At 42.6% G+C, this 27,469-nt stretch overlaps 1 protein-coding gene across 1 annotated transcript; it reads right to left on the bottom strand.

The window, feature by feature from the left end:
- Nucleotides 1–141: 141 nt before the first annotated feature.
- On the bottom strand, nucleotides 142–27,469 carry MSL2 (MSL complex subunit 2). The gene is made up of 2 exons (XM_049775971.1): nucleotides 27,129–27,469; nucleotides 142–2,263 (listed from the first exon to the last, which is right to left on the bottom strand). Exons 1-2 carry the CDS (start codon nucleotides 27,268–27,270, stop codon nucleotides 672–674), a joined length of 1,734 nt encoding a protein of 577 aa, XP_049631928.1. The 5' UTR covers nucleotides 27,271–27,469; the 3' UTR covers nucleotides 142–671.

The following is a 27,469-nucleotide window of genomic DNA, read 5'->3' as shown; positions in this document are numbered from 1 at the left end:
TAGCATGAACAGCTAAAACATTTGCAGCCTGACAAGAATTTCAGTCTGTTCACTTTTAAGAGATTTCTTCAACATTCTAATGAGAGGCAAATTTTCTTTCATAATACTGCTGATTTAAGAACTGCTACATACACCAGTAGCCAATTTTCATGATCAGAAATGGTATTATGTCAGCACAAAGGTTGAGCTGGACACAACAGCTTTTCAACAGGAAAAACATCAATGGCATCTGAAGGCAGCACTGAGTTTCCAAAACAGTAAATGGAAAGTAATGGTTACTTTTCCACAAAACTTAGCACAATCTTTATGGACTGACTAGGTACCACTTCTTACATTTAATCATAAACTTTGATTATGCACAAAGCATGACCATAAACAATGAGGTTAATGTTCTTTTCCTTGCCAAAGTTCATTTTGTATAAATCAGTTGCATCAGCATTTGTTCTCAAACTATGAGGTTCTGTAAGAACTAAAGACATATAGTTGTAGGGTTACTCCTCCATTATCTGCAAACTATTTCCCCGACACTAACACATATAACTTAGCAATGAAAACACTTGATACAAGTGATCTATATGCAGGAGCTCCGGCAAGTTAAACCAACAAAACCATAGCTGCCGTAGAACTGTAGCTATTCTCCCTACCAGAAGTAGGTTTAAAGACCCACTGATTTAACAGTCGAATCTCATGTCTATAGCTTCATCCAAACTTTTGTCGTCATGTGTACTGGCAGCTAAAAATGTCGTTACTGGGGACCCTGTGACGTTAATTACACTGGTGCTGGTACTAGCATTGCGCACAGCAATACTAGTCACATTAATGCCCAAAGTGAGCCTGGTCTGCTCCAAGGCTTTTTCTGGCACAGCAAATGCCTCCAGCTTCTTCTCCCCATTGGCCATATAGGAGTTTTGGCAGCCACGACATATACAATCTAAGCAGGCTTTGCGATTAGAGTAACAAGGGCAGCGTTGGCCGCGGCAAGTAAGAACACTTGGATTTTGAGTAGCACGCCCACATTTACACCCTTTCTTTTCCTGGGGTTTTTTGTACACAGTCTTGGTAGGACTTCCTGGCATAAAATGATGACTGGGAATCTTCTCCTTTACTGTTTTATCTTTTTTAAGAATACCTGGCTTGGTTTTAGAGTGAGATTTCTTAGATCCATGTTCATGACTCTTTTTCATGCTTTTAGTAGATAAAAGTACAGTTTTGCTGATCTTGGGCGTTGTGCCTCCATTGGGAACAGTTGCTATAGGCTGAAGAGAGATTTTGCTCTCACGTTTCACTGTCACAGGAGCAGATGCCCCCAATGTTGGGCCTCTAATAATAGTAGAAATTGGAAGTGGCTGAACCTTCTCACTGTCACTTTCTGATCTGGATCGTTTTCTATTTAATTTTGCTACCTTCGGTGTTGCTGCTGTACATGATAACCCATGAAGTGCAGGGCTGGTGGACATAAAAACATTATGGCTAAGAGACTGAGAAGAAAGCTGCAGAAAAGGTCCATTGGATACAGTGGCTTCCAAATTGGGCTGCAAATTGGGACAACAAACTTCTGTATTTGAAACAGTTTCTAAACTCCGGAGTACTTCCTCCACACTCAGTAAAAGAGAGTCACCAGGTTTTATATCTTCACTGAAACTGCAAATATCAATGCCTGTAGAGCACAAGTCAGTGGCTACTGTATCACAGACAGGTGGCAGGCTATCAGACAGATCCTCAGTTTTTATGTCAACAGTATTACATACATCAATTGTATTTGAATGTTCAGGTGAAGGAATATTTATACCAAATCTATCTATTGAGAGACCATTGTAAGTAGGCAAACCATTGATAACAGAACTGCCAATAGCAATGCTGAGGGTGCTTTCTGATATTGGAGATAAACTCGCTTGAGGATCAGTTGTGGGTTCTGAGGTTGAAGGTAGAGGGGAATGTGTCAAACACAAAGTAAAAGATGAATCTGAGGGTTTTTCTGTCTCCTCGCAAAACAATGATCCATCATTAAGTAAAGCCAAAATATCAGAAGAGCAGTCGACCGCTTCTATTATATCCCGTGCCAATGTAGTCTGTGTTATATATTCACATAGTTTTTTGTAGCAATTCACTAGGATGCTTAGCTGCTTATTTTCTTCAAACTGCTCATAGTCTTTGCACCAACTACAGGAAGGTTTCATCATCATTTTCTTGCCTTTACAAGTTTTGCAGACATAGTGTTGGCAGGTAGAGTTGGTGGGTGCAATGGGATCTTGTAGCAAATGTCCTAAGAAGAAAAAGGAAAGCAAAAATTTGTATGAAATAAATTTAATTTTAAATTACTAAAGATGGGATAATTAATTTATAAAAAACTTAGGTGGGTTAAATTCATCAAGCCAAATTACAAAAAATAATTATCTTACAGCAAACAGAAATTTATTCAGTAGCTCATTTTGCTTCCATGCCATGTTCCTTATTCCTTTATATAAGTCAAAATCTTTCTGTTTCTTCCCCAAAGTAGTTACATTAAGGCACATTTCCATTTTTTTCCTTTCTTTTTTCTTTATTTGGATTTTGGGTCATACCCCGCAACACTCAGGGTTTACTCCTGGCTTTGAGTTCAGAAATCACTCTGGGCAAGCTCAGGGACCATATAGGATGCCAGGAATCAAACCAAGGGTCAACCGTGTACAAAGTATGCCCTACCACTGTGCTATCACTCTGGGCCCCTTGTCCCATTTCATTTTCTTACTATCTTCTCTAAAGTCTCAAAAAGTTCAGCAGTCAACAAAGGCATAAAATAGGCTCAAAACCTTTTGGTATTGTATTACAACTTAATACAATGTAATTATAAAACATATTAAAATCATTAATTTGTGTTAGTCGGGGCCAGAGAGAGAGCATGGAGAGAGGGCATTTGCCTTGCATACAGAAGGACGGTGGTTCAAATCCCAGCATCCCGTATGGTCCCCCGAGGAACTTCTGAGCATAGACCCAGGAGTAACCCCTGAGCAATACTGGGTGTGACCCAAAAACAAACACAAAAAAAGATTTGTTAGTCACTATGGAAAAAAAAAGGTATCAGCAAGAGAGACTTAGTCCCCGTTATCAGAAAGTTTGAGAACATTATATAGTACAAATACATCAAGAAAAAAATTACAACTGAACCATTTTACTGCATATACTAATAATATATTAAAGAAAATGACCAAAATATAATTACAGTAAGAAAAGACCATGGTTCATTAAAAAAAATAGAATATACGATCCTATCTAATAGAGATTAGAATACACAAATCTTGTAGTGCAAAGGGACCTTACACCCTGAACATTGACATAATGACCTGGCACAGGCCTCAGAAGAAAGGGCATTTTCCATTCACTCCTGAACCAGGGAAGCCATCCACGAAACATCCAGGTTTGTCTATAACATCACCTGGAAGCAATCCTCTACCACGGAAGACCCTACCACTGCTCAGACATTGACCTGCTCAAGAGACTTTCCTTAACACTGAGAAGACTTAACAACGACCTGCTTACAGGACAGGGCTTCCTGCATTGCCCTTTAATGGTGAGGTGAAACGAGAGGATGCTCCACATCCTGACTTCAATGTAGGATATGCAGATTCCAGGATCTTTAATACAGAAACATGATACCAACAACAGAGACTGTGAAAAGTGTGTTGGCACTACAGACAATGTCTTGGATTGGACGATCTAACTTGCCTGGAGCCTAGAGTTGGTCTTATGCCAGGAAACTTCAGGGGTAGGGTCTCTTTGTATTTAGGCCAAGGTTATTCCTTTCCATGCCCCTCATATTTTGGTGGGCCTACGCAAACAACAATTGCCACTCTAACACCGTTTTTACTGTGCTCCTTTGACTCTAATCCTTAAAAAAAAAAAAAAAAACCACCTAAAATTTGAGGTTAACTTAAGCTAATATGCATGTACATGAGTTACGTAAGTTTTATGGCTTTAGATTGTCTTGTGTGGGGTTAAGAAATATTATAATGTGTTACAATCTGGGGACTTGAGGGACAAAGTAATTGTACATGGATTCTGTTTTATTTATCTTAATGTTCTTTGGCTGAAAGTTCAAAGTTAACATATCAGCAAGGGGACTTCTTCTGAGAATTATATTACGGGTGATTGTCCTTCCACTGTAACTTTACCTTGTCCTCTTTTTCTCTGCATCTTTGTTCTCATAATTAAAAATAAAAAAATTAAAAGAAATAGAATATACAACTCAAATATCTACCCTACAGAAAATCAGAATATATTAACTATGGAAAAATTTCTTTTTAAAAGTCTTGTGGGTTTTTTTTTTTTTAAAGCATTAGGAATCTCACCAGAGTCCCACACATTTTGAGACAAGAGCTCTACTGTTATAAATTCTTTTTCTTTTTTAAATTGGCTTTATATACCAGGGAAGTAGCTCAAGTGATAGTCCACATGCCTGACATCTGGGAAACCCTGAGTTTTTCAATCCTTGACATCAAATGGCCCTCAAGCACCTAAAGGAGTGGCCTCTATTTTTTTAAAAATGAAACATCCTCGAATTCGTTCCCCATACGGGCCACCAAAAAAATAAATAAAAATGAAACATTCTTTTAAAAAACAGCATAATACTGGACTCAAATTCTTCTGACAGGATACGAAGTCTGTGGTCATAAACCATTAGTAATAAAAAATAAAAAACCTCCAATTTGACATCTCCCAAATGATAAGTAGTCTACATATACAATCAGCAAAGAGATTCTGGTTTACCAATCAAGATAAATGGCTCAAAGTAATTAACCCAAAACACCTATTTTCTTGTATATATCAAATGATTGCTTTTGCTCTGGGACACACCCAGCAGTGCACAGAACTTATTCCTGGCTCTACGCTGAGGACTTACTCATGGCAGTGCTGAAAGATCATGTGAGGTATATCTTTTCTTTTTTTTTCTTTTTTTTTTGGTTTTTGGGCCACACCCAGCGATGCTCAGGGGTTACTCCTGGCTGTCTGCTCAGAAATAGCTCCTGACAGGCACGGGGGACCATATGGGACACCGGGATTCGAACCAACCACCTTTGGTCCTGAATCGGCTGCTTGCACGGCAAACACCGCTGTGCTATCTCTCCGGGAGGTAAAAAAAAAAAAAAAAAAAAAAAAGATCATGTGAGGTGCCTGGGGTTGAACTCAGGTAAACAGTATGCAAAGCAAGCACCCTACCTGTCTGTACTATTCTCCAGTCCTGTATCACATAATTTGTCAAGCATAGATGAGAAGGCAGTTCCAGCAATAGACAAGTGGTATCTACAAACCCTCTCCATTAAAAATCAACTGGAGTGTAAGTTGTACAATATAGTTACAGGGATTAGAATGCACACCTGATATATGCCCAACCCATGTCCAATCCCTGGTACTATATGACCTTCTAAGTATCAACTGTGATCCTGAAAGTCCCTAGTACTGCAGATCCGAGCAGTACTCCTAGCATTGAAGCACAAACCTAGCTGGCTGAGTACTTCTATGAGCAGCCCCTAGGTCTCATTACCACTTGGGAGCCATCCCATCCCCACGTAAACTAAACTATAAAAACCTGGAAAGTTTTAATAAAAAGAATTATCCCTATGATTAAATACATTAAACCATCCATCCTACAATTTGTAACTAAAAACCTGATGAATTTCAGGTAAGAATAAAGGAAATTTGTGATGAAGTCTGGAGCTACCCAATCCTTTCCTATCTCTCCCAGCTCTCTCAACTAGTAACTTTTGTGGTGAAAAAATTTATTGCAGTACATCATGGTGTTATCATGGTGATAATACAAGTTTTAATCATTGGAAATGACTTCTCAGGGTTCAAATTCAGCAGGGCTAGAACATTAGCACAGAGGTAGGGCATTTGGCTTTGCAAGCGGCTGACCCAGGATGGACCTCGGTTTGGGAGGCATCCCATATGGTCTCCCAGCCAGGCGCGATTTCTGAGAGCATGGTCAGGAGTAACCCAAGTGTCACCGGGTGTCACCCAAAATTTTAAAAAAAACGGGGCCTCAGGGGACAGAATGATAGTACAGTTGATAGGGTCTTTTTGCAAATGGCTGACTCGGGTTAACTCCCCAGCATCCCATATACAGTGTTTCCCTGAAAATAAGACCTACTTACAGGTTTCCCTCTGGGTGAAATATAAGCCAAACCCGAAAATAAGAGCCCCCTAGGCTGTCTCAGAATGAAAATTAATTTACCATAAACTAGTTGCTAAGGGCAGTTGGCCATCCCCAACTATCATACTACCATACCATATACAGGTAATAAATTTCCTTTATTTACATTTAACAGTAAATGTGTACCGTATTCTTCTTCATGGAAAAGTAAGACATCCCCTGAAAATAAGACCTTAGCAGGGGTCCTCAAACTTTTTAAACAGGGGGCCAGTTCACTGTCCCTTAGACCATTGGAGGGTCTGACTATAGTAAAAACAAAACTTATGAACGAATTCTTATGCACACTGCATAGATCTTATTTTGCAATGAAGAAACAAAACAGATACAAATACAATATGTGGCCTGCGGGCCATAGTTTGAGGACCACTGCTCAGAGCATCTTTGGGAGCAAAAATTAATGTAAAACACTTCCTGTTTTCAGGGAAACAGGTTAGTCCCCCAAACCTGCCATGAGTGATTCCTGATTGCAAAGCTAGAAATAACCTCTAAAATAACCCCAAATCAAAAATAAATAAAGGAGCCAGAGAGATAGTACAGGGGATAAGGCCTTGCTTACCCAAATGGGTTCTATTCTCAGCAAGATACATGGTCACTGAGCCCTGCCTGCTAGGAGTGATCTCTGAGCACAGAGCCAGGCAAGGCCTGAGCCCTACCCACATGTGATCCCAAAGCAAAAGAAAAAAAAAAAAAAACCAGATTATAAAGGATAAGGAAAATAAGTAAAAGGATTAGAGTACATTCTTCACATGTGTGAGTCTAAATGAACCCAGTCACATTAGGGACCCCAACACCACTAGAATGTCAAATTGTTTTTGTTTATTTTTGAACCATACCTAGTTATACTCAGAGATCATTCTAGAATCTGTACTTGGTGTCAGGGATTAAGCATCTTAGCTGTGGTACTATTCCTCCAGCCTGTAGATTTTTTTTTTTTGGCTTTTGGTTTTGGGGCCACACCCGGCGATGCTTAGGGGTTACTCCTGACTGCTCAGATATAGCTCCTGGCAGGCACGGGGGGACCATATGGAACACCGGGATTCAAACCAACCACCTTTGGTCCTGGATCAGCTGCTTGCAAGGCAAACACCGCTGTGCTATCTCTCCGGGCCCAGATTCTTAAAATCTTAAAAGTTTTAAATTAAAGTTTTAAATTCACTGCTGAATTAAAACGATGTACTTTTTTGCCAGAATTTATATCCAAATGGCCTTATTTTATTGATCTTCTAATTTATCTATACTCACATATAAGATAGAAAAAGAATGAGTGAGAGAGCTTTACTAACTACAAAAAAAAATTATGTTGCAAGTCAAGTCACACTGGTCTGAAGCTTCTGGCTTCAACACAAAATAAAAATAATAAAACCTTTAATTGAAAGGTGCCAAGATGTACAGTATCTTGGAAAGTTACTCTCAAATGCTGAAGACAGAAACCTTCAATAATCTTTATCAGGAACATAGTTGTGGATTCTTCACTCCACCGCAAGGACAAGATTTTTTTTTGGCCACACCCGGCGATGCTCAGGGGTTACTCCTGGCTGTCTGCTCAGAAATAGCTCCTGGCAGGCACGGGGGACCATATGGGATTCGAACCAACCACCTTAGGTCCTGGATCGGCTGCTTGCAAGGCAAACACCATTGTGCTATCTCTCCGAGCCCAAGGACAAGACTTTTATAAAAACTCAATTTAGGGCCAAAGAGATAGTACAGCGATAAAGCACTTGCCTTGCATGTGGCCAATCAATCCCTGGCACCACATATGACCCAGAAGTAGCCCATATACAACCCCCTAAAAAAAGGGAAAACCTCAATTCAACTGTTTTTATTTTTAAATGTTTCTATTCTCAGGCCAGAGCAATAGATAGCACAGTAGGTATGGGCCTTTGCCATGCTTGTGGATGACCCAGATTTGATCCCTGGATTCCATTTGGTTCCCCAAGCCTGCTATGAGTAATTTATGAGCGCAAATCCAGGAGTTACTCCTAAGCTACTGCTACCAAAAATGTGTGTGGCAAAAGAGTTTCTATTCTCAGGGGCCGGCGAGGTGGCACTAGAGGTAAGGTGTCTGCCTTGTAAGCGCTAGCTAAGGAAGGACCGTGGTTCGATCCCCGATGTCCCGTATGGTTCCCCCAAGCGCTTAGCCAGGAGTAACCACAGAGCATCAAACGGGTGTGGCCGAAAAACCAAAAAAAAAAACAAAAAAAAAAACAAGGGTTTCTATTCTCTAAGATGACCAACAAAAATTATCATCATTTAAATTTTCTCAAATTAAGATACTGAACATATTTCATCTCAAGAGAAGGGTGAGAATACTTCAAAAAACGTAGTCAAAATATGACAATAGAAACACTTTTTTTTTTGTTGTTTTTTTCTGAGGGGTCACACCCAGTAGTGCTCAGTGGTTACTCCTGGCTCTACGCTCTGAAATCATTCCTGGCAGGCTCAGGGGACCATATGGATGCCAGGATTTGAACCACTGTCCTGTATGCAAGACAAACACCCTACCCTCCATGCTCTCTCCGGCCCCAATAGAAACACTTTTGATAAAAGAAGGGGCAAAGAGATCAATTAAATAAAGGGTTTTCTTTCAAAAAGTTTGAGGGCTGGAAAAACAGTACAGAGGTCAAGTCATTCACATTGCATGCAGTCTACCCCGTTCACTTCCAGGAATCACGAATGAAACCTAAGCCTTGTCAGAGTGATCCCTGACCAGATTACAGAATAAGCCCCTGAGCACCAACAGATATGGGTACAAAACCTCCTAAAAAGTTTAAGGTATATTCCTTTTCATTCCCCAAATACATCGAATGATGATTACTTCATGTTTGGCACTAAACAAATTAACCATGTAACCCAGTGTTTCTCAAATAGTGGGATGCACGCTCCGTAAAGGGGGGCGCGTTTGACCTCGGCAAGCACTGTCATAACAAGCTAAGCCCTTGTTTATGTCTCTGTATGTCTCTGGAGCTGGGAGTTGCTGTGTGCTGCTTCAAACCCCGCTTCGAAAAGCTATGCATTGCAAAACGTGCTTATTGTAGCCATTCATCCAGACATCACCTCTGATTAAAAAATCAGCTCAAATTATTTTATATATTTTTGTTTTGCAAGTTAAAGTTTTTTTAATAAAGATACTATTTAGAGTCGCGTGGGGGGGGGGCGCAAAAAATGTTTTCTTCTTCCTAGGGGAGAATGACAGAAAATAATTGAAGCACTGATGTAACCTAAGGTGTACATGATTCTATCCTACCTGGATAATTTTCAAATAAAAAAAGCATCAAGTTCTTTGAAGTTTAGAAAATCTGTCACAAAATAAAAAAATTTAAGTCCACCAGTGTCTAGAAGTCAAATACCGGGGTTAAAGTCTTAGGAGAGCTGGGGCCGGAGAGATAGCATGGAGAGATAGCAGATAAGGGCGTTTGCCTTGTCTGCAGAAGGATGGTGGTTCGAATCCAGGCATCCTACATGGTCCCCCAAGCCTGCCAGGAGCTATTTCTGAGCGTAAAGCCAAGAGGAACTTCTGAGCACAGCTGGATGTGACCCAAAAACCAAAAAAAAAATAAAAAATAAGTCTTAAGAGAGCAAAATGCTATGGCTTAAAGTTTACTGGGGTGCTCTTAAGAGATTATAATTTGTGAAAAAGTAAAGGTAAAAGTACTTTCATTGTACAAATGAAAAATATGTACACATTAAAACAGGGTTAAAATGAGCTGGGTTCCATAAGTGATGTTTTAGAATCACATATTCATGCGTTAACAAGATAGCTCAAAAGGCACGCTTTGAGAGCAAGGATGACCAAGGTTAATTCCAGCACTGCATGGTCCCTAACATCTGAATAGCCCCTGAACACTGCTAGATACTAGCCAAAAAATACTTTTCATACACAAAATTGATTTTTTTTTCAGTGCCCGAGAAGTGGTTGAAAATCTGCCTTATAATATGTAGATAATTTTGTGTAGGTACAATCAGGTGCTCTAAGTGCATAACCCCTAAAAGCATCACCGACAGTATTAAAAAGGCAAGAAATTAGCCAAAGTAATAGGGCGAGCAGGTAGGACATTTATTATGTGTGTGGCTAACTCAGGCTAAATTCCTAGCATCCCATATGGGTCCCCCTAAACACAGTGCTCAGTAGTTCAAGTACAAAGACAAGACTGACTAACCAGTCAACTCTAGTGTATACTCCATTCTTATGGTATAAGAATAACAATGCTAAATCTGTTTTTGTTTCGTTTTGTTTTGGGGGGGGCCACAACCATTTGACGTTCAGGGGTTACTCCTGGCTATGCGCTCAGAAACTGCCCCTGGCTTGGGGGGATCATATGGGATGCCGGGGGATCAATCAAACGGGGGATCAATCAAACCGCAGTCCATCCTACGCTAGCGCTTGCAAGGTAGACACCTTACCTCTAGCATCACCTTCCCTCACCTTCCCCCACCTTCCCCATCCCAACAATGCTAAATCCGATATGTAATCCATTCTGCATAGATTCAATCTGACAACTTATCAAGGAAAGTATGAAAAAAGGGGCCAGAGAGATAGCATGGAGGTAAGGCGGTTTGCCTTGTCTGCAGAGGGACAGTGGTTCGAATCCCGGCATCCCATATGGTCCCCTGAGCCTGCCAGGAGTGATCTTTTTTTTTTTTTGGGGGGGGGGGCCACACCCGTTTGATGCTCAGGGGTTACTCCTGGCTATTCGCTCAGAAATCGCCCCGGCTTGGGGGGACCATATGGGACGCCGGGGGATCGAACTGTGGTCCGTCCTATGCTAGGGCTTGCAAGGCAGACACCTTACCTCTAGCGCCACCTTCCAGCCCCCAAGAGTGATTTCTGAGCATAGAGCCAGGAGGAATCCCTGAGCACTGCCCAGGTGTGACCCAAAAAGCAAAACAAAACAAAACAGAAAAGTATGAAAAGAATATACTTCTACTGTGTGTGTGTGTGTATGTGTGTGTGTGTGTGTGTGTGTGTGTGTGTGTGTGTGTGTGTGTGTATATATATTTTTTTTTGGTTTTTGGGCCACACCCAGTGACATTCAGGGGTTACTCCTGGCTATGCGCTCAGAAATCGCTCCTGGCTCAAAGGGACCATATGGGACGCCAGAGATCAAACAGGTCCATCCTGGGTCAGCTGCATGCAAGGCAAACGCCCTACCGCTTCACTATTGCTCTGGCCCCTCTTATTGTATATTTTTTAAAAATCTGACATGGGCAGGGCCGGAGAGATAACATGGAAGTAAGACATTTGCCTTGCATGCAGAAGGACGGTGGTTCGAATCCCAGCATCCCATATGGTCCCTGAGCTTGCCAGGAGCTATTTCTGAGCATAGAGCCAGGAGTAAACAAACCCTGAGCACTGCTGGGTATGTCCCAAAAAAAAAACAAAACAAAAAACAAAAAAATAAAATCTGACAGGGCTGGGAGAATTTTTTTTAATAGTCTGTTTAGTGGCTTTATTGGCTACAAAACATGGTAGCCTCATTACATTACTATCAGGAAGAAAATACAGGGTGCTTAGTCAGGCACAAATGTTTATAGCCAAAAAATCCTAACTTTAAGGAAATATTCATCTAGATCTAAATTTCTCAAACTGGTACTGCACTGAATCAGAGGACTTGCTTTAATATTTTTTGGTAAGTCATTCCAAGTACATCATCTAACACTCAATAAATTCAAGCATTAACATAGCCAAATAAAATTTATGGGTACTTTCTTTTTTTTTTTTTATAGGAAACCTATTTCACATCAGAACTATTCCAAGACAGCATGATTCTAGTTTGGGGCTTAGTATTAGAATCATCTAGTACTCCAAAACTGACTCAGTATCGAGTATAGATACTGCTTGCTACCTAAAAAATGTGATTTCTTTTTTTTTTTTTTTTTTTTTTTTGGTTTTTTGGGTCATACCCAGCGATGCTCAGGGGTTACTCCTGGCAAGCACGGGGGCCAACATGAGATACAGCATTTGGGATTCAAACCACTGTTTATTCGAATCAGCTGTGTGCAAGGCAAACGCTGTGCTATCTCTCCGGCCCCAGAAAACGTGAATTTAATCTCTGAGGAAGCAGCTAGCCATACCTTTAGTGAGGCTCAGGGGTTACTTCCAGCAGTGCTGGGGAAATCATGTGCATCCGCTTTTTGAGAAATTTCCTAAAAGTCTTCCCAAAAAGCTGGGAAAGAAGCTCAGCAGTCAGGGATGAGGTAAGAATTTGAACCCCATCAAGCACTACATAGCATCAAGAGCACCACCAGGTGTAATTCCAGAGTCTTACAGCAGGGTGTATATCCTTGGAAGAGGATGAGAGAGCAATTAAGACTCCTGGAGACGCAGAGATGCATATTAAAGGTTGTAACAGAAGGCCTGGAGCGATGGTGCTGACCCAAGACAGACCTTGGTTAAATTCCCCAACATCCATATGGTCCCCCAAGCCAGGAGGGATTTCTGAGTGCATAGCCAGAAGTAACCCGAGCATTACTGGATGTGGCCCAAAAATCAATAAATAAGTGGAATAAAAAAATAAAGGTTGGGCCCGGAGAGATAGCAGAGGCGTTTGCCTTGCAAGCAGCCAATCCAGGACCAAAGGTGGTTGGTTCGAATCCCGGTGTCCCATATGGTCCCCCGTGCCTGCCAGGAGCTATTTCTGAGCAGACAGCCAGAAGTAACCCTTGAGCACCGCCGGGTATGACCCAAAAACCAAAAAAAATAAAAAAATAAAAAAATAAAGGTTATAATAGAGGGGCTGGAGAGAGAGAGAGAGCTCATACTTTGCATACTGAAGCAAGACAGTTATTATTTCTTTTTTTTTTTTTTTTTTTTTTTTTTTGGTTTTTGGGCCACACCCGGCAGTGCTCAGGGGTTACTCCTGGCTGTCTGCTCAGAAATAGATCCTGGCAGGCACGGGGGACCATATGGGACACTGGGATTCGAACCAACCACCTTTGGTCCTGGATCGGCTGCTTGCAAGGCCGTTGTGCTATCTCTCTGGGCCCAAGACAGTTTTTTTTTTTTTTTTCGGGCCACACCTGTTTGATGCTCAGGGGTTACTCCTGGCTTCGCGCTCAGAAATTGCCGCTGGCTTGAGGGGACCATATGGGATGCCGGGGGATTGAACCGCGGTCCTTCCTTGGCTAGCGCTTGCAAGGCAGACACCTTACCTCTAGCGCCACCTCGCCGGCCCCAAGACAAGTTATTATTAAGTCCACTGACACACCTCAGTCCCCAGAGCACTTCAGCTCCCATAAGCAACTTCCATGCACTGAGTAAAGAGAAGCCCCTGAGCTCTAACCAAGTATGGCTCAACAAACAAAAATTATACTAGAAAGTTCATTTTAATAAAACATGAAAAAGGGCTAGGAAGAGAGTTCAAATAGTAAAGAAGATGTACAAGGTCCTGATTTCAATCATGGTCATCAAAGACCCCACTGGTGGACTCCAAATACCACAAAACCCAGACACTGCAGGGTATGGCTTTCTTTGTTATGTGTGACACCTTGTTTAATTTCAATGATGTAATAAAATACATTGTAGAGACATTTACTTTTAAATAATCTTTACCAGTTTTTAGTTTTAGGCCATATGTAGCAGCACTCATAGGTATGACTGGCTATGCTTCCTACTGATGGTAAAACTCAGGCCTCCCCCAACTCAGTCTTTTGAGTTATTCTCTTCAATCTAAATGACCTATCTCGCTTATTATAAATTCATAATTAAAGTTGTAGACTAAAACAGAATATTCTATTTTGTCCCCACCCCAGATACATTATTTTTTTTTTTTTTTTTTTGGTTTTTGGTTTTTGGGCCACATCCGGTGATGCTCAGGGGTTACTCCTGGCTATGCGCTCCTGGCTTAGGGGACCATCTGGGACACCAGGGGATGGAACCGCAGTCTGTCCTAGGCTAGTGCAGGCAAGGCAGGCACCTTACCTCTAGCACCACCGCCCGGCCCCAGATACATTATTCTAAAGACACTGTTATTTAGAATCCTTAAAAACTATGGAGACTTAAAAAAAAAAAATTTAAGGAGACTGGAGAGATAGCATAGCGGTAGGGTGTTTGCCTTGCACACGGCTGACCTGGGATAGACTATATGTAAGGCAAACACTCTGTCCATCATTGTGCCATTACTCCAGCCCCTATTTTTATTTTTAAAATTCTTTTTTTTGGGGCTGGAGAGATAGCATGGAGGTAAGGCATTTGCCTTTCATGCAGGAGGTCATCGGTTCGAATCCCAGCGCCCCATATGGTCCCCTGTGCCTGCCAGGAGCAATTTCTGAGCCTGGAGCCAGAAATAACCCCTGAGCACTGCCGGGTGTGACCCAAAAAACCACAAAAAAAAAAAATTAAAATTCTTTTTTTTTTTTTTGGATTTTGGGCCACACCTGGCGGTGCTCAGGGGTTACTCCTGGCTGGCTGCTCAGAAATAGCTCCTGGCAGGCACGGGGGACCATATGGGACGCCGGGATTCGAACCAACCACCTTAGGTCCTGGATCGGCTGCTTGCAAGGCAAACACCGCTGTGCTATCTCTCCGGGCCCAAAATATAATTCTTAAATTACCGTGAGATACAATTACAAAGTTGTTCATGTCTAAGTTTCAGTCAGACCTATCCTATCACCAGTGCATATTTCCAGCAATGACCCTGCTTCCTTTGACAAAAAGGATGAAATCCAACTACAACTTAATAGAACTGATGAGTGTCATGCTGAGTGAAGTCAAAAACAAGAGATGGGCCCAAAGAGATAGCACAGCAGTGTTTGCCTTGCAAGCAGATGATCCAGGACCTAAGGTGGTTGGTTCGATTCCCGGTGTCCCATATGGTCCCCCGTGCCTGCCAGGAGCTATTTCTGAGCAGACAGCCAGGAGTAACCCCTGAGCACCGCCGGGTGTGACCCAAAATCCAAAAAAAAAAAAAAAATAGATACCAAATGACCTCACTCATAAGGAAATGAAAAAAATGACCAATGATAACAGATTCTGAGAGTCCGCTTAGTGGGGAGAGGAGCAGAGGATCTAGAGAATGGTAGGATATTGATATTCTGGAGATGACTGTAGCATAGCAACATGCTATTCCTGAAATAAAATATTTTAAATTTATGGCACCTAAATTTTTAAAAGTCAAAAATAAGATCTAGAGCGGTAGTACGGTGGCTTGGATGCTTGACTTGCAGGTTGCCAACCAGGATTCAATCCCCAGCAACCTATATGGTTCTGGAACATGACCAGAAGTGATCACATTTTTTTTTTCTCCTAAGGCCACACCCGACAGCACTCGGGGTAACTCCTGGCAGAATAGGAGACCAGATGGGATGCTGGGAATCAAATCCGGGTTGGTCACATGTCAGGCAAACACCCTACCAGCCGAACTATGGCTCTGGCACCCTGGAGATTGACCAGGAGTGATCTCTTAAGTACAGAGCCAGAAACAATATCTGAGCAACACCAGTGTGATCTCAAAACAAAAAACAAAGTTTAATTTTTTTGCTTAATTTTTAAATTAAAAAATGTTTAATTTTGTTACAGATGAAAGAGTGGCTTCAAATTAGTATTTGCAAATACAAAAATGTAAATAAACATTGTCCTCTAAAAGACCATTCTACTGCATATTATTTATTTTCTTTTTAAAAAAACCTTCTAATATGGGTTTGATTTATTTCTAGCATCTCAAAGATACATTATTAAGGGTCGAAGCAATGGCACAGAGGGTTGGATGCTTGCCTTTCAAGAAGACAAACCTGAATTCAATCCCTTGCGTCCCATATGGTCCTTTTTCCTTCAGCCAAGAGTGATACCTGAGTGCGGAGCCAGAAGTAACCCTGAGCATTGCCGGGTGCAGCCCAAAATCAAACACAAAAATACATTATTATATGTAAAAGGAATAATTTTCCCATAAGAATATTTTCCAGGGCCAAAACAATAGTGTAAAGCAGGTAGGGTGTTTTGCTTTGTATGTGGCCAACCTGGGTTTGATCCCCAGCATTCCTTCTGGTACCCTGAGCATCATCAGGAGTAATTCCTGCATGAAGAGCCAGAAGTAATCCTTGAGCACTGTGGCAAAAAAATAAAAGTTTTTTCCAAGTGAAGGACCAAGATTATTACAAAATAAATACAGAATGTGATGAAATTCACTTCTTCCCAATGGCTCCCAAAAACTTTGCATTCCTCTTCAGTTGGTTAGACTTATAGGACTTTTTCTCTCTATTTCCTGCTACTGAGTTCTTTTTGTTTTGTTTTGGGGCCACACCCAGCAGCACTGAGGGGTTTCTCCAGACTCTGCCTTCAGAAACTACTCCTGGCAGGTTCGGGGGCCATATGGGATGCTGGGAACTGAACCCAGGTCTGTCCCTGGTTGGCCACATGCAAGGTAAACACCCTACTACTGTGCTATGGCTCTAGCCCACATTTTGCTTTCTTACTTAAAACGCTCAGAGTGTGATTGGAAAATTCCTAAACTCCTTTCAAGAGGGGATTAAAATGTAGAATACAAGGGTCTAGATTGAGATCTTATTTCAGTCTACCGTGATAAACTAGGAATTTAACAAGTCCTTTGGTGACTTTTATGAACATGCACAATTAAACTTAATGTACAGAGCACATCCCAAATCACATGTATATGGGTAGCATCAAGGCTACCCATTACAAAAAGACTCCAAGTAATTACTATAAAGCAAGGCTCATTACAGATAAACTTGACTAGATGCACATGTCAATTGTCCTTATCCCTTATGCCTTGCTGAAAATACCATGGGGCTGGAGAGATAGAATGGAGGTAAGGCATTTGCCTTTCATGCAGAAGGTTATCAGTTCGAATTCCGGCATCCCATATGGTCCCCTGTGCCTGCCAGGAGCAATTTCTGAGCATGGAGCCAGGAGTATCCCCTGAACACTGCCTGAACACTGTGACCCAAAAACCACAAAAAAAAAAAAAAAAAAAACGAAAAGAAAATACCCACTATCTTCATTATTTTTCCAGCTCAAGCCTCTCACCTTAAATCGACTGAAACAATTTTTCTCCAGTCTTTCTACAGTCCAATATTTTTAATATGAATCATTTACTAAAACTATTAAATTTTTTTTATTTTATAGATAAGGTGTATAGACAAAAATCTCTCTTTTCATCGCTCTAGGTATTAATAATGCATGAATACTTCCACAAATACAATTTATTTTGCATAAATATAAAATATTAAAGGGGAAAACTGTAAAATTACTTTTCTTAAGAAAAGCAGTCAAGGGGCCGGAGCGGTAGTGCAAGTGATAAGGCATCTGCCTTGCACACGCTAGCTAGGACGAACTGCGATTCGATCCCCCGAAGTCCCATATGGTCCTCCAAGGAAGGAGTGATTTCTGATTTCTCAGCGCATAGCCAGGAGTAACCCTCCCAAGCATCACTGGGTGCGGTGGGGGGGAGGGGGGGCGGCAGTCAAGGGGCCAGAGAGATAGCACATCGGTAGGGCATTTGCTTTGCAGGGTGGGTCAAATCCTGGCTTCCCATATGGTCCCCCAAGCCTGCCAGGGGCAATTTCTGAGCAAAGCCAGGAGTAACCCAACCCCAAGTGCTGCCAGGTGTGGTCCAAAAAACAATAAAGGGGGGCAGTCAAGTATGTATTATTTGAAATAAAAGTATGTCTGCCAAATTACTAGCTAAATAGCCTATTATATATGAATACTCCCCAAAGAACTCTTCCAAGATCAGAAAGAATCAATGAACTTAAATCCCAGCTTTAATATCAACCAAGTTTGCTTAAACTGATTCAGTTCCTCAAAAACAAATTATATACAAGAAAAAAATCTGTTTATAATTGCTGAAATTTTAATGTGCAATAAAGTGTGCTTTATTATGGTATTTGAGATCTGGTATAACAATTTTAACAGCACTTATTCAATAATTGCTGGTTTCCCAAAAGACTAAACAACATATGGGTAAAGATGATGTGTCTTTTCATCTTTCTATTCTAGCACTTTACAAGCAGTTAATAAAAATTTAAGTATGGTTCAGAGATTTAGTACAGGACTAATGTGCTCGCCTTACACACAGTTTTGATCCCTGGCATCTCACATGGTCCCTGAGCACTGCCAGGATTGGTTCCTGAGTGCAAGACTAGGAGTTCACAGGGTATAATCCAAAAACAAAACTAAATAAATAAATAAATAAATAAATGAATGAATGAATGAATGAATAAATAAATAAAAGCCTAAGTATTATAACAAGTTTTCAAGATGAAAAATTATTTGGGCTGGAGCACTGCTGGGTGTGACCCAAAAACCGAAAAAATAAAATAAAATAGAGTATAGAACATATCACAGCGGTAGGGAGTTTGCCTCGCATGCAGCCGACCCAGGTTCAATTCCCGGTTCGATTCCTGGCATCCTATATGGTCCCCAGAGCCTGGGTCCCCCCCACCCCCAGCCTCCTGGTCCACAGGAGCGATTTCTGAGCAGAGCCAGGAATAATCCTTGAGCATCACTGAGTTTGTCCCTCCCCTCCCCACCCCACCCCAGCCAAAATAAAGACTGTAAAACAGTACAAATATATTGGAAATATAGAAAACAACATGGAGATTCTCAAAAAGACAAAAATAGAACTACCTGGGACAGAGAGATAGGGCATTTGCCTTGCACGTGGCTGACCTAGGTCGAACCTAGGCTCCATCCTGGGCATTCCATATAGTCCCCCAATGCCAGGAGTGATTTCTGAGTGCATAGCCAGTACAATGCACACTCTCCACTGGGTGTGGCCCAAAAACCAAGAAAAATAAATAAAACTACCATAGGATCCAGTAATCCCACTCTCCGGTGAAATAGTCAAATGAATTAAAAACAGTCTATATTTTTCTTTTTTCCTTTTTTTTTTTATTTTTTTTTTTTTTGGGTTTTTTTTGGTCACATCCGGTGGTGCTCAGTAGTTTACTCCTGGCTCTTCACTCAGAAATCCCTCCTGGCAGGTCTGGGGACCATATGGGATGCAGGGATTCAAACTACCTACCTTCTGTCCTGGATCAGCGGCATGCAAAGCAAACACCCTACTGCTGTGCTATCTCTCCAGCCCCTAAAAGCAGTCTTAATGAGTTCTTCATATGCCTATGTTCATAGCAACAGAATTCACAATAACCAACCTAAATGTTAACTGTGTGACTAAATAAAATGCGGCCTACACATACAGTAAACTGTTATTCAACCTTCAAAGAAACAATAAACGTGGATGAACTAAATAAGCACCAATCATAAGAAAACAATTTCTGATTTCGCTTATTAGGTATCCAAAGTAGTTTTATATATAAACACAAACTGGAACAATGATTCCCAGAACTGAGTAAAAATATCTGAAAATCGGGCCAGAGCAATAGTACAAGTAGGGCATTTGCCTTGTAGGCAGCTGTCCCAAGTTCAAGTTCCATCACAAGCATCCTATATACAGTCCCCAAGCACTGCCAGAAGTGATTCTTGGATGCAGAGCCAGGAGCAACCTAGAGCACTCCTGGATGTTGCCCAAAACACAACAACAACAAAATCTGAAAACCTGTTTCACAAAAATATACTTAATACTTCTGAACTACACAATTAAATATGGTGAAATGGTCAATTCAAGAAAAATTAAAATGAGGACCAAAGTTATAATAGGAGGGAGGTACTTGCCCCTATGCAGTTTTGGATACCCAACACCAACCTCACCACAGATGGTCTCTCTAAGCATCACAGGAAGAGACCACCCCTAGAACAGCAGAAAATGTCTAAACACCTACCCAAAATAATCAAATGAATTCAACTTAAAGAAAAATTAATGTAAGACATTAATACAACTCTATAAATGATTATTTAAATGACCTTTTAGTCTACACCTAAGATATGTGATTTGGGACCAGTTATAATACAATGGGTAGGGTGCTTGTCTTTCAAGCAGCCAACCTGGATTCATTCAATCCCTGTCACCCAGGCTTAAATCCTGAGCATCACCAGCTGCAACCCAAATATTACAAGTAAAAAAAAAAGTTAAAGTGTTACTCCAGGCTATCTGCTCAAGTTCTATTTCAGAGAGACCTTGATATTTATAAATTGCTCATTCATGGGACAGAGAGATAGCACAGCGGTAAGGCGTTTGCCTTGCATGCATGACGGTGGTTCGAATTCCGGCATCCCATAAGGTCCCCCGAGCCTGCCAGGAGTGATTTCTGAGTGTAGAGCCAGAAGTAACCTGAGTGCTGCCGGGTGTGACTCAAAAATCAAAAAAAAAAAAAAAAAAAATGCTCATTCACCAAGTTTTCTGCTAAAAATGAAAAACAGAGGCCAGATAGCACATGCACCAGTATTGTATTTGCCTTGCACACTGCTGACCCAGGACCAACCGGGGTTCAACCCAGCATCCTATATGGTCCCCACTAAGACAGCCAGGAGTGATTTCTGAACAGAGCCAGGTATAATCCCTGAGTGCCATCAGGTGTGGCCCAAAATATGAAGAAACAAAAAACAAAAAAAGTTCTAGAACTAGGGCCCAGAAAGATAGCACAGCAGCGTTTGCCTTGCAAGCAGCCGATCCAGGACCTAAGGTGGTTGGTTCGAATCCCGGTGTCCCATATGGTCCCCCGTGCCTGCCAGGAGCTATTTCTGAGCAGACAGCCAGGAGGAGTAACCCCTGAGCACCACCAGGTGTGGCCTGAAAACCAAAAAAAAAAAAGAAAAATTCTACAACATGAAGAGATTCGTAAGACTATCTCCACTAATTCCCAATGAGTCCACTGACAATGACAAATTCAGAAAAGAAATTAAGTCCTTCATAAAGCTAAATCTATTTCATTTTAAGAGATCTGAATGCACAAAATTCTACTCTGAAACTGCCCCCAACATTTTTAGGCTTTTAGGCAACACCCTAAAAAAATTTAGGATAAATTATTTAGGATTTTTTAGGATAAAAATAAAGCTATGGGGGGCTGGAGCGGTGGCACAGTAGTCGGGCATTTGTCTTGCAGGCAGATGACCTAGGATGGGACTGCAGTTTGATCCCCCAGAGTCCCATATGGTATTAGAATCCAGGAGCAATTTCTAAACACATAGCATAGCATCACCCAGTGTGGCCCAAAAACATAAATAAATAAATAAATAAATAAATAAATAAATAAATAAATAAATAAATAAATAAATAAATAAATCTAGGATCAAATGAGGTATGTACACGTGATAATGAACTCAGGTCTGCTCCAGACAATACAAACACCCTATCCAATATATCCCTGGCCCCTAAATTTTTCCTTTTGGGAATTCCATTTATTAATGTGTGCTAAACTAGTTAACTGTCAAGCAGGGCTACAGGCACCCAACCACATATGTCAAGAGTAGCAGCAATAAGAAGTTAAGATTTTGGGGGGTTTGCCTTGCATGCAGAAGGATGGTGGTTTGAATCCCGGCCTGCCAGGAGCGATTTCTGAGCGTGGAGCCAGGAGTGACCCCTGAACACTGCAGGGTGTGATTCAAAAACCAAAAAATAAAAATAAAAATAAAAGAAATGAGATTTTGAGCTGGAGTGGTAGGCCCCAAGATTTTAAGATTCTTTTTTTTTTTTTTTTTTTGGTGGTTTTTGGGTCACACCCGGCAGTGCTCAGGGAAAACTCCTGGCTCCATGCTCAGAAATTGCTCCTGGCAGGCACAGGGAACCATATGGGCCGCCGGATTCAAACTGATGACCTCCTGCATGAAAGGTAAACGCCTTACCTCCATGCTATCTCTCGGCCCCGATTTTAAGATTCTTAATAAAAACCAAAAATTGTTAGCCAAAGTAGACTTATCTCAGCCCCTTTCCATTTGCAGCATCTCTAACTCATTCCACTTCAGCAAGTTCCATAAACAAAAGTTCCATAAACAAAATCTCCAGCTAATTACGATTTAATAGAGGTCATATGGGTCACAACAAATTCAAGCCTTTCTTTCCTAGACTAATTAGAACACCAAAAAAAAAAAAACATATGGCAATTCTAATATACAACACTTCAAATACCTACTTTTTTTCCACTTAACATTCCCCTTCCACCTAACAGGATTTAGTTCTACATTTCCAACCTAATCATTTGAGACTTTGAAGTTATGGGAAAAAACTAAAGTGACAACAAAAGAACTTTAAATTCCTAGGACAAAAGTCATCAAGTCTCAAGCTATTAAAAGAAATGAAATTTTACTTCCTATTAAATGATAAATATTAAGTTCAACATTTAGAACAAGGACAAAAAATAACATAAAAATAGTATTGCCGAGGCCGGCGAGGTGGCGCTAGAGGTTAGGTGTCTGCCTTGCAAGCGCTAGCCAAGGAAAGATCGCAACCCGAGTCCCATATGGTCCCCCCAAGCCAGGGGCAATTTCTAAGCGCTTAGCCAGGAGTAACCCCTGAGCATCAAATGGGTGTGGCCTGAAAAACCAAAAAAATAAATAAATAAATAGTATTGCCTTGATCATAGCTTCAGTGGCCTTGAAACTAGAACAGTAAATCTCTGTAACCAGGTTTTAGTATACAAAGCAATAGGGAAAAAAGAAACCGGGCAATCAACTAATTAACATTTCAAAGAACAATGAAAACAAAACCTGTAGTTCCAGTGAATAATCTAGGCCTAACAGTAACTGACCATACCCAAGAGTGGTTTCTTCAGTCCCAAAGGTAATGGAGTATTAAGTACATAATAAATACCAGACACTAAATTAAACTTGTTCTAGAGTTCAAAAGCCCCATCCGCTTCCCCTCTCCCCTTTCGACCTCTCCACCCCACCCCAATAATCCTTGTATGGGGATGAAACAAAAGCACAGCCTTAAATGCAGCCAAACCAGGTTAGATTCTCAGCATCCCATTTCTCAGCATAGAGCCAGGAGTAACCTCTAAGCACCTCTGGGTATGACCCAAAAAACAAAATTTATAAATAATTAAAGCCCACCTTTTTTTAGAAAGTTAGATTTAAACTCCCCCACATTTCGTAAATAAAGAAAACTGAGGCTGTTTGCACCCACAGAAATGGAAAAACCGGGGCCAGATAGCATGGAGGCAAGGCATTTGCCTTGCCTGCAGAAGGTCGGTGGTTCGAGTCCTGGCATCCTATATGGTCCCTGAGCCTGCCTTTCTCAAACTCCTTCACCTACACCAGATAGGAAAAGGTGGTTCAGAAGGAACACAAAAACAGTTTTTCTCTAAGATATCAGAAAATCATACAATATTAAAACCGCACTGAAATAGTGGGAAAAAGGTTTAGAAAGAAGTTCAAGGATAGAACGTTTTGTTGGAGTGAACAAAGAGACTTTTTGGAGGGAGGCAAGCCCAGATAATACATTAGTGAATATAGAAAGAAATGTTCATCTGGGGCAGAAGAAACTTCAAAAAACAAAGGTAAAGAGGAAGTAGAAGGTACGTGTTTAAAAAGGCAAACCACATCAATCAGACTTAAGCAGATAATTATGCAAAAAAAAAAAAAAAAAAACAGTTGAGGGCCCAGAGAGATAGCACAGCAGCGTTTGCTTTGCAAGCAGCCGATCTAGGACCAAAGGCGGTTGGTTCGAATCCCGGTGTCCCATATGGCCCCCCATGCCTGCCAGGAGCTATTTCTGAGCAGACAGCCAGGAGTAACCCCTGAGCAATGCCGGGTGTGGCCCAAAAACCAAAAAAAAAAAAAAAAAACAGTTGAACACCAGACTTAAAAGTCTAAAACTGAGAGAGAGCATGGGGGTAAGGTGTTTGCCTCGCATGCAGAAGTACCGTGGTTTAAATCCCAGCATCCCATATGGTCGGTCCTCCGTGCCTGCCAGGAATGATTTCTGAATGTAGAGCCAGGAGTAACCCTGAGCACTGCCAGGTGTGACCCAAATATCAAAAAAAAAAAAAAAAAAAAAAAAAAAGTCTAAGACTGGTCAGATATTGGAGAACCTGTTGAAACAAACACCCTATTTGCCAATACCAAGAAAATTAAATTACTTTTACATATTTACTACCTTCATGAAATAACACTGCATATGCCCTATTAACTTGAGTTTATGGTTTCCAACTAAGGCTAAGATTGTACCTGATATAAAGGTTTCTGATAAGAACTTCCAATTACAAGAATCTATAAGACTGCCATTTCCACTGTAAAGGAGAGACTAAGTCTCACTACCTGCCAGATCTTCAGGTACTATCATAATGACATCTCTACTACTGTTCTAAAGGGGCAGGATGGGCAGCCTTATGCTTTCCCACTCCCCTAGCACAACAGTATACCCCCACCCATAGGAAGGTTCTTATGTTCACGGATGTGGCCCAGTGAGTACATAATTTACATATGAGGCCTGGGTTGGAGTCCCTGCACTGCATGGTCAAAAGAAAAAAAGTCCATCAAAAAGCAAATTATAACAATTCCATTTCCTGTCAGAAAAATGTCAAAAACTCTGGAAACCTAAGAAAAAAAAAAACGGGGCCGGGCGGTGGCGCTGGAGGTAAGGTGCCTGCCTTGCCTGCGCTAGCCTAGGATGGACCGCGGTTCGATCCCCCGGCGTCCCATATGGTCCCCCAAGAAGCCAGGAGCAACTTCTGAGCGCATAGCCAGGAGTAACCCCTGAGCGTCACAGGGTGTGGCCCAAAAACCAAAAAAAAAAAAAAAAAACACTCCATAAAAAGGGGAGTGAGGGGTCCCGGAGAGACAGCACAGCGGTGTTTGCCTTGCAAGCAGCCGATCCAGGACCAAAGGTGGTTGGTTCGAATCCCGGTGTCCCATATGGCCCCCCATGCCTGCCAGGAGCTATTTCTGAGCAGACAGCCAGGAGTAACCCCTGAGCACCGCCGGGTGTCGCCCAAAAAACAAAACAAAACAAAAAAAAAAGGTGGGGGGAGTAAGGGTTGAAGAGAGAGCTCAATTACCTGGGTTCCATTTCCAGTAAAGCATTGGTTATGGCCCTCAATAACCACTACCCCATCCCCACCCTGCATCTCCAGAGCTCAGATCCAATCCTGGCGGACCCCAGAGAATCCAATATAACCCAAACAATGTGACCTCCCCAAAATGGAGGTGGTGGGAATAGGGTAAAATCAAAATCATACAAATCCTCTTACATCTGTAAACGATGAGGTGAAAAAAAAATCTCTGAATCTTGACCAATGGTCGCGTTTTAACACATTAAGAAACAAATTAAGAAATTAAGTGTTGGGGCAGGCAGTGGCGCTAGAGGTAAGGTGCCTGCCTTGCCTGCGCTAGCCTTGGAAGGATCGAGGTTCGATCCCCCGACGACCGCCAGGAGCGACTTCTGAGCGCATAGCCAGGAGTAACCCCTGAGCATCACCAGGTGTGGCCCAAAAACCAAAAAAAAAAAAAAAAAAAAAAAGAGAAAGAAAGAAAGAAATTAAGTGTTGCCCACTTTGCAGGAAAACCCTCACATCACTCATAATACCTCCTGAAGGAACTCTGGGAACAATCCACAGCATGAAATGGGGGTGAACTACAGAAGAGTGTGACCCAAAAACCAAAGGGGTGGAAGAAACCAAGCTCTAAGTTTGGTGATTTACCCTGGGCCAACTCAATATCGGTGCTGTCAGCAGCCACAGCGGCACTCCATTATTTATTAACTCAATTGCTTAAACGATTAGGATTAAGTACCTAGTGTGCAAAAAGAAAAAAGCCACAACCTAAATCCTGTGACAAACCTTCAGTGTCAAAATTATACAGAAAATCTTGGCTGAATCTGAAATGACCCAAGGGCCAGAGATGTGGTTAGAGCATCAGCCTTAGCCATGCCTGTGCGAGAAACCACAGGGTTGAAACCCAGCACCTCAGGTGGGCTTAGTCAGTTCAGGTATTTTGGGGTAGAGGGACCGTGCTAGTTAGTTACTCTAACCGTCAGTTTAAAGCACTTTTTTATGGGGCCGGTGAGGTGGCGCTAGAGGTAAGGTGTCTGCCTTGCAAGTGCTAGCCAAGAAAGGACCACGGTTAGCCAGGAGTAACCCCGGAGCATCAAACGGGTGTGGCCCGAAAAACCAAAAAAAAAAAAAAAAAAAGGCATTTTTTTATCAGGCAGTTTGGCCCATCTTCAACTCCCAAAATAACTTCTTAGTATCCTGCAGCACAAATAAACGTCTTTGGGACCAAAACATGTAAAGGAATAACCTACACCAAATCGCGTAATAAAAATCACAAAACAAGGAAGAACAATCCCACCGTCGTCACGGTTCACCCGTCAGTCAAAATTATTAGCGTAAGAACCTGGGAGCCCGGGGAAAGTGGCCCCCCACACATGGCACCAATCTGGGGAAACGCAAACATCCCACACGGGACGTGCTTAACCAGTTTTAACCTTCAGTAGTATCCACTGAGCTCCTGCAGCAAAGACTGTGGGGTTGGGTGTGGAGGGAGGCAACTCCTAAGAAGGCTGCCGGGGGGGACACAGGCCGTGGAGGTACACTAGGGCCCCGCGGAGGGAGGCAGAGCGGAAAGGGCCCCGCAGAGCGCGGAAGCGGCGGGGCGGAGTTCGGGGGGCGGAGCTGGGGTGGGGCGGGGCGGGACGGGGAGGGACGGCCTAAGGCGCCGGGGATCGAACTGGGCTCGGGGAAGCGTGCAAGGCGTGCGTGCGTGAGTGCGTTCGAACCCCGTGCGATCTCCCCGGCTCCACGAGGAGAAAGATTTTAGCTAGCACGCTGGGGGGGGATAAAAAACAAACCCTACTGGGGGTAAAAAAAAAAAAAAAAAAAAAAGCGAATGAAAGCGAAAAAGCAGCACAAGCGTTCACACACTGCGGCGGGAGCCTGCGGCCGTTCGAAACGGTTGCAAAGGCACCGCCGTCCTCCCCGGAGCGCCCAAGGTCTCGCAGCGGCGCCCGGGGAACAAAAGCCTGCGACTCGACTGCGCCGACCCGGCCCGTTAGGCGGCTAGGTCGCTCGCTCGCTCGCTGACTAGCTAGCAGCACGGAGGGGCCGGGGCCGGGAAAAGGGGAACAATCGCGCCCGGGTGGGTGGGGGGCCTCACCGCAGACGCAGCACGACAGCGACTGTCGGAAGTAAGGCAGCAGCCGGTTGATCTCAGTGAAGGCCTTGGGGTCCCCGGGGTCGTAGTTGAGCACGAGGCGGCTCGCGGAAATGTAGAGGGCTGTGGCATTCACGGGGTTCATCGCCGACGCTGCGACGCCGCCGGCTGCAGGTGGCGGAGAAGGGAGCCCGGCTCCGGCGCGGCCCGCGGGACAAAGGGGGAGCGGCCGCCGGTCGGGGCGGCGAGTGCGGGGCGGGCGGCGGGCCCGAAGCCGCGCGAGTCTGCGGCGCCGAGGCGGAGGCGACGACCCTGCCGCGCATGGGGCCGGAGCGGGCCCCGCT

The sequence above is a fragment of the Suncus etruscus genome, chromosome 6 (genome assembly GCF_024139225.1).
Source record: "Suncus etruscus isolate mSunEtr1 chromosome 6, mSunEtr1.pri.cur, whole genome shotgun sequence".
Taxonomy (NCBI): domain Eukaryota; kingdom Metazoa; phylum Chordata; class Mammalia; order Eulipotyphla; family Soricidae; genus Suncus; species Suncus etruscus.
This window is presented reverse-complemented; position numbering and strand designations above follow the sequence as displayed.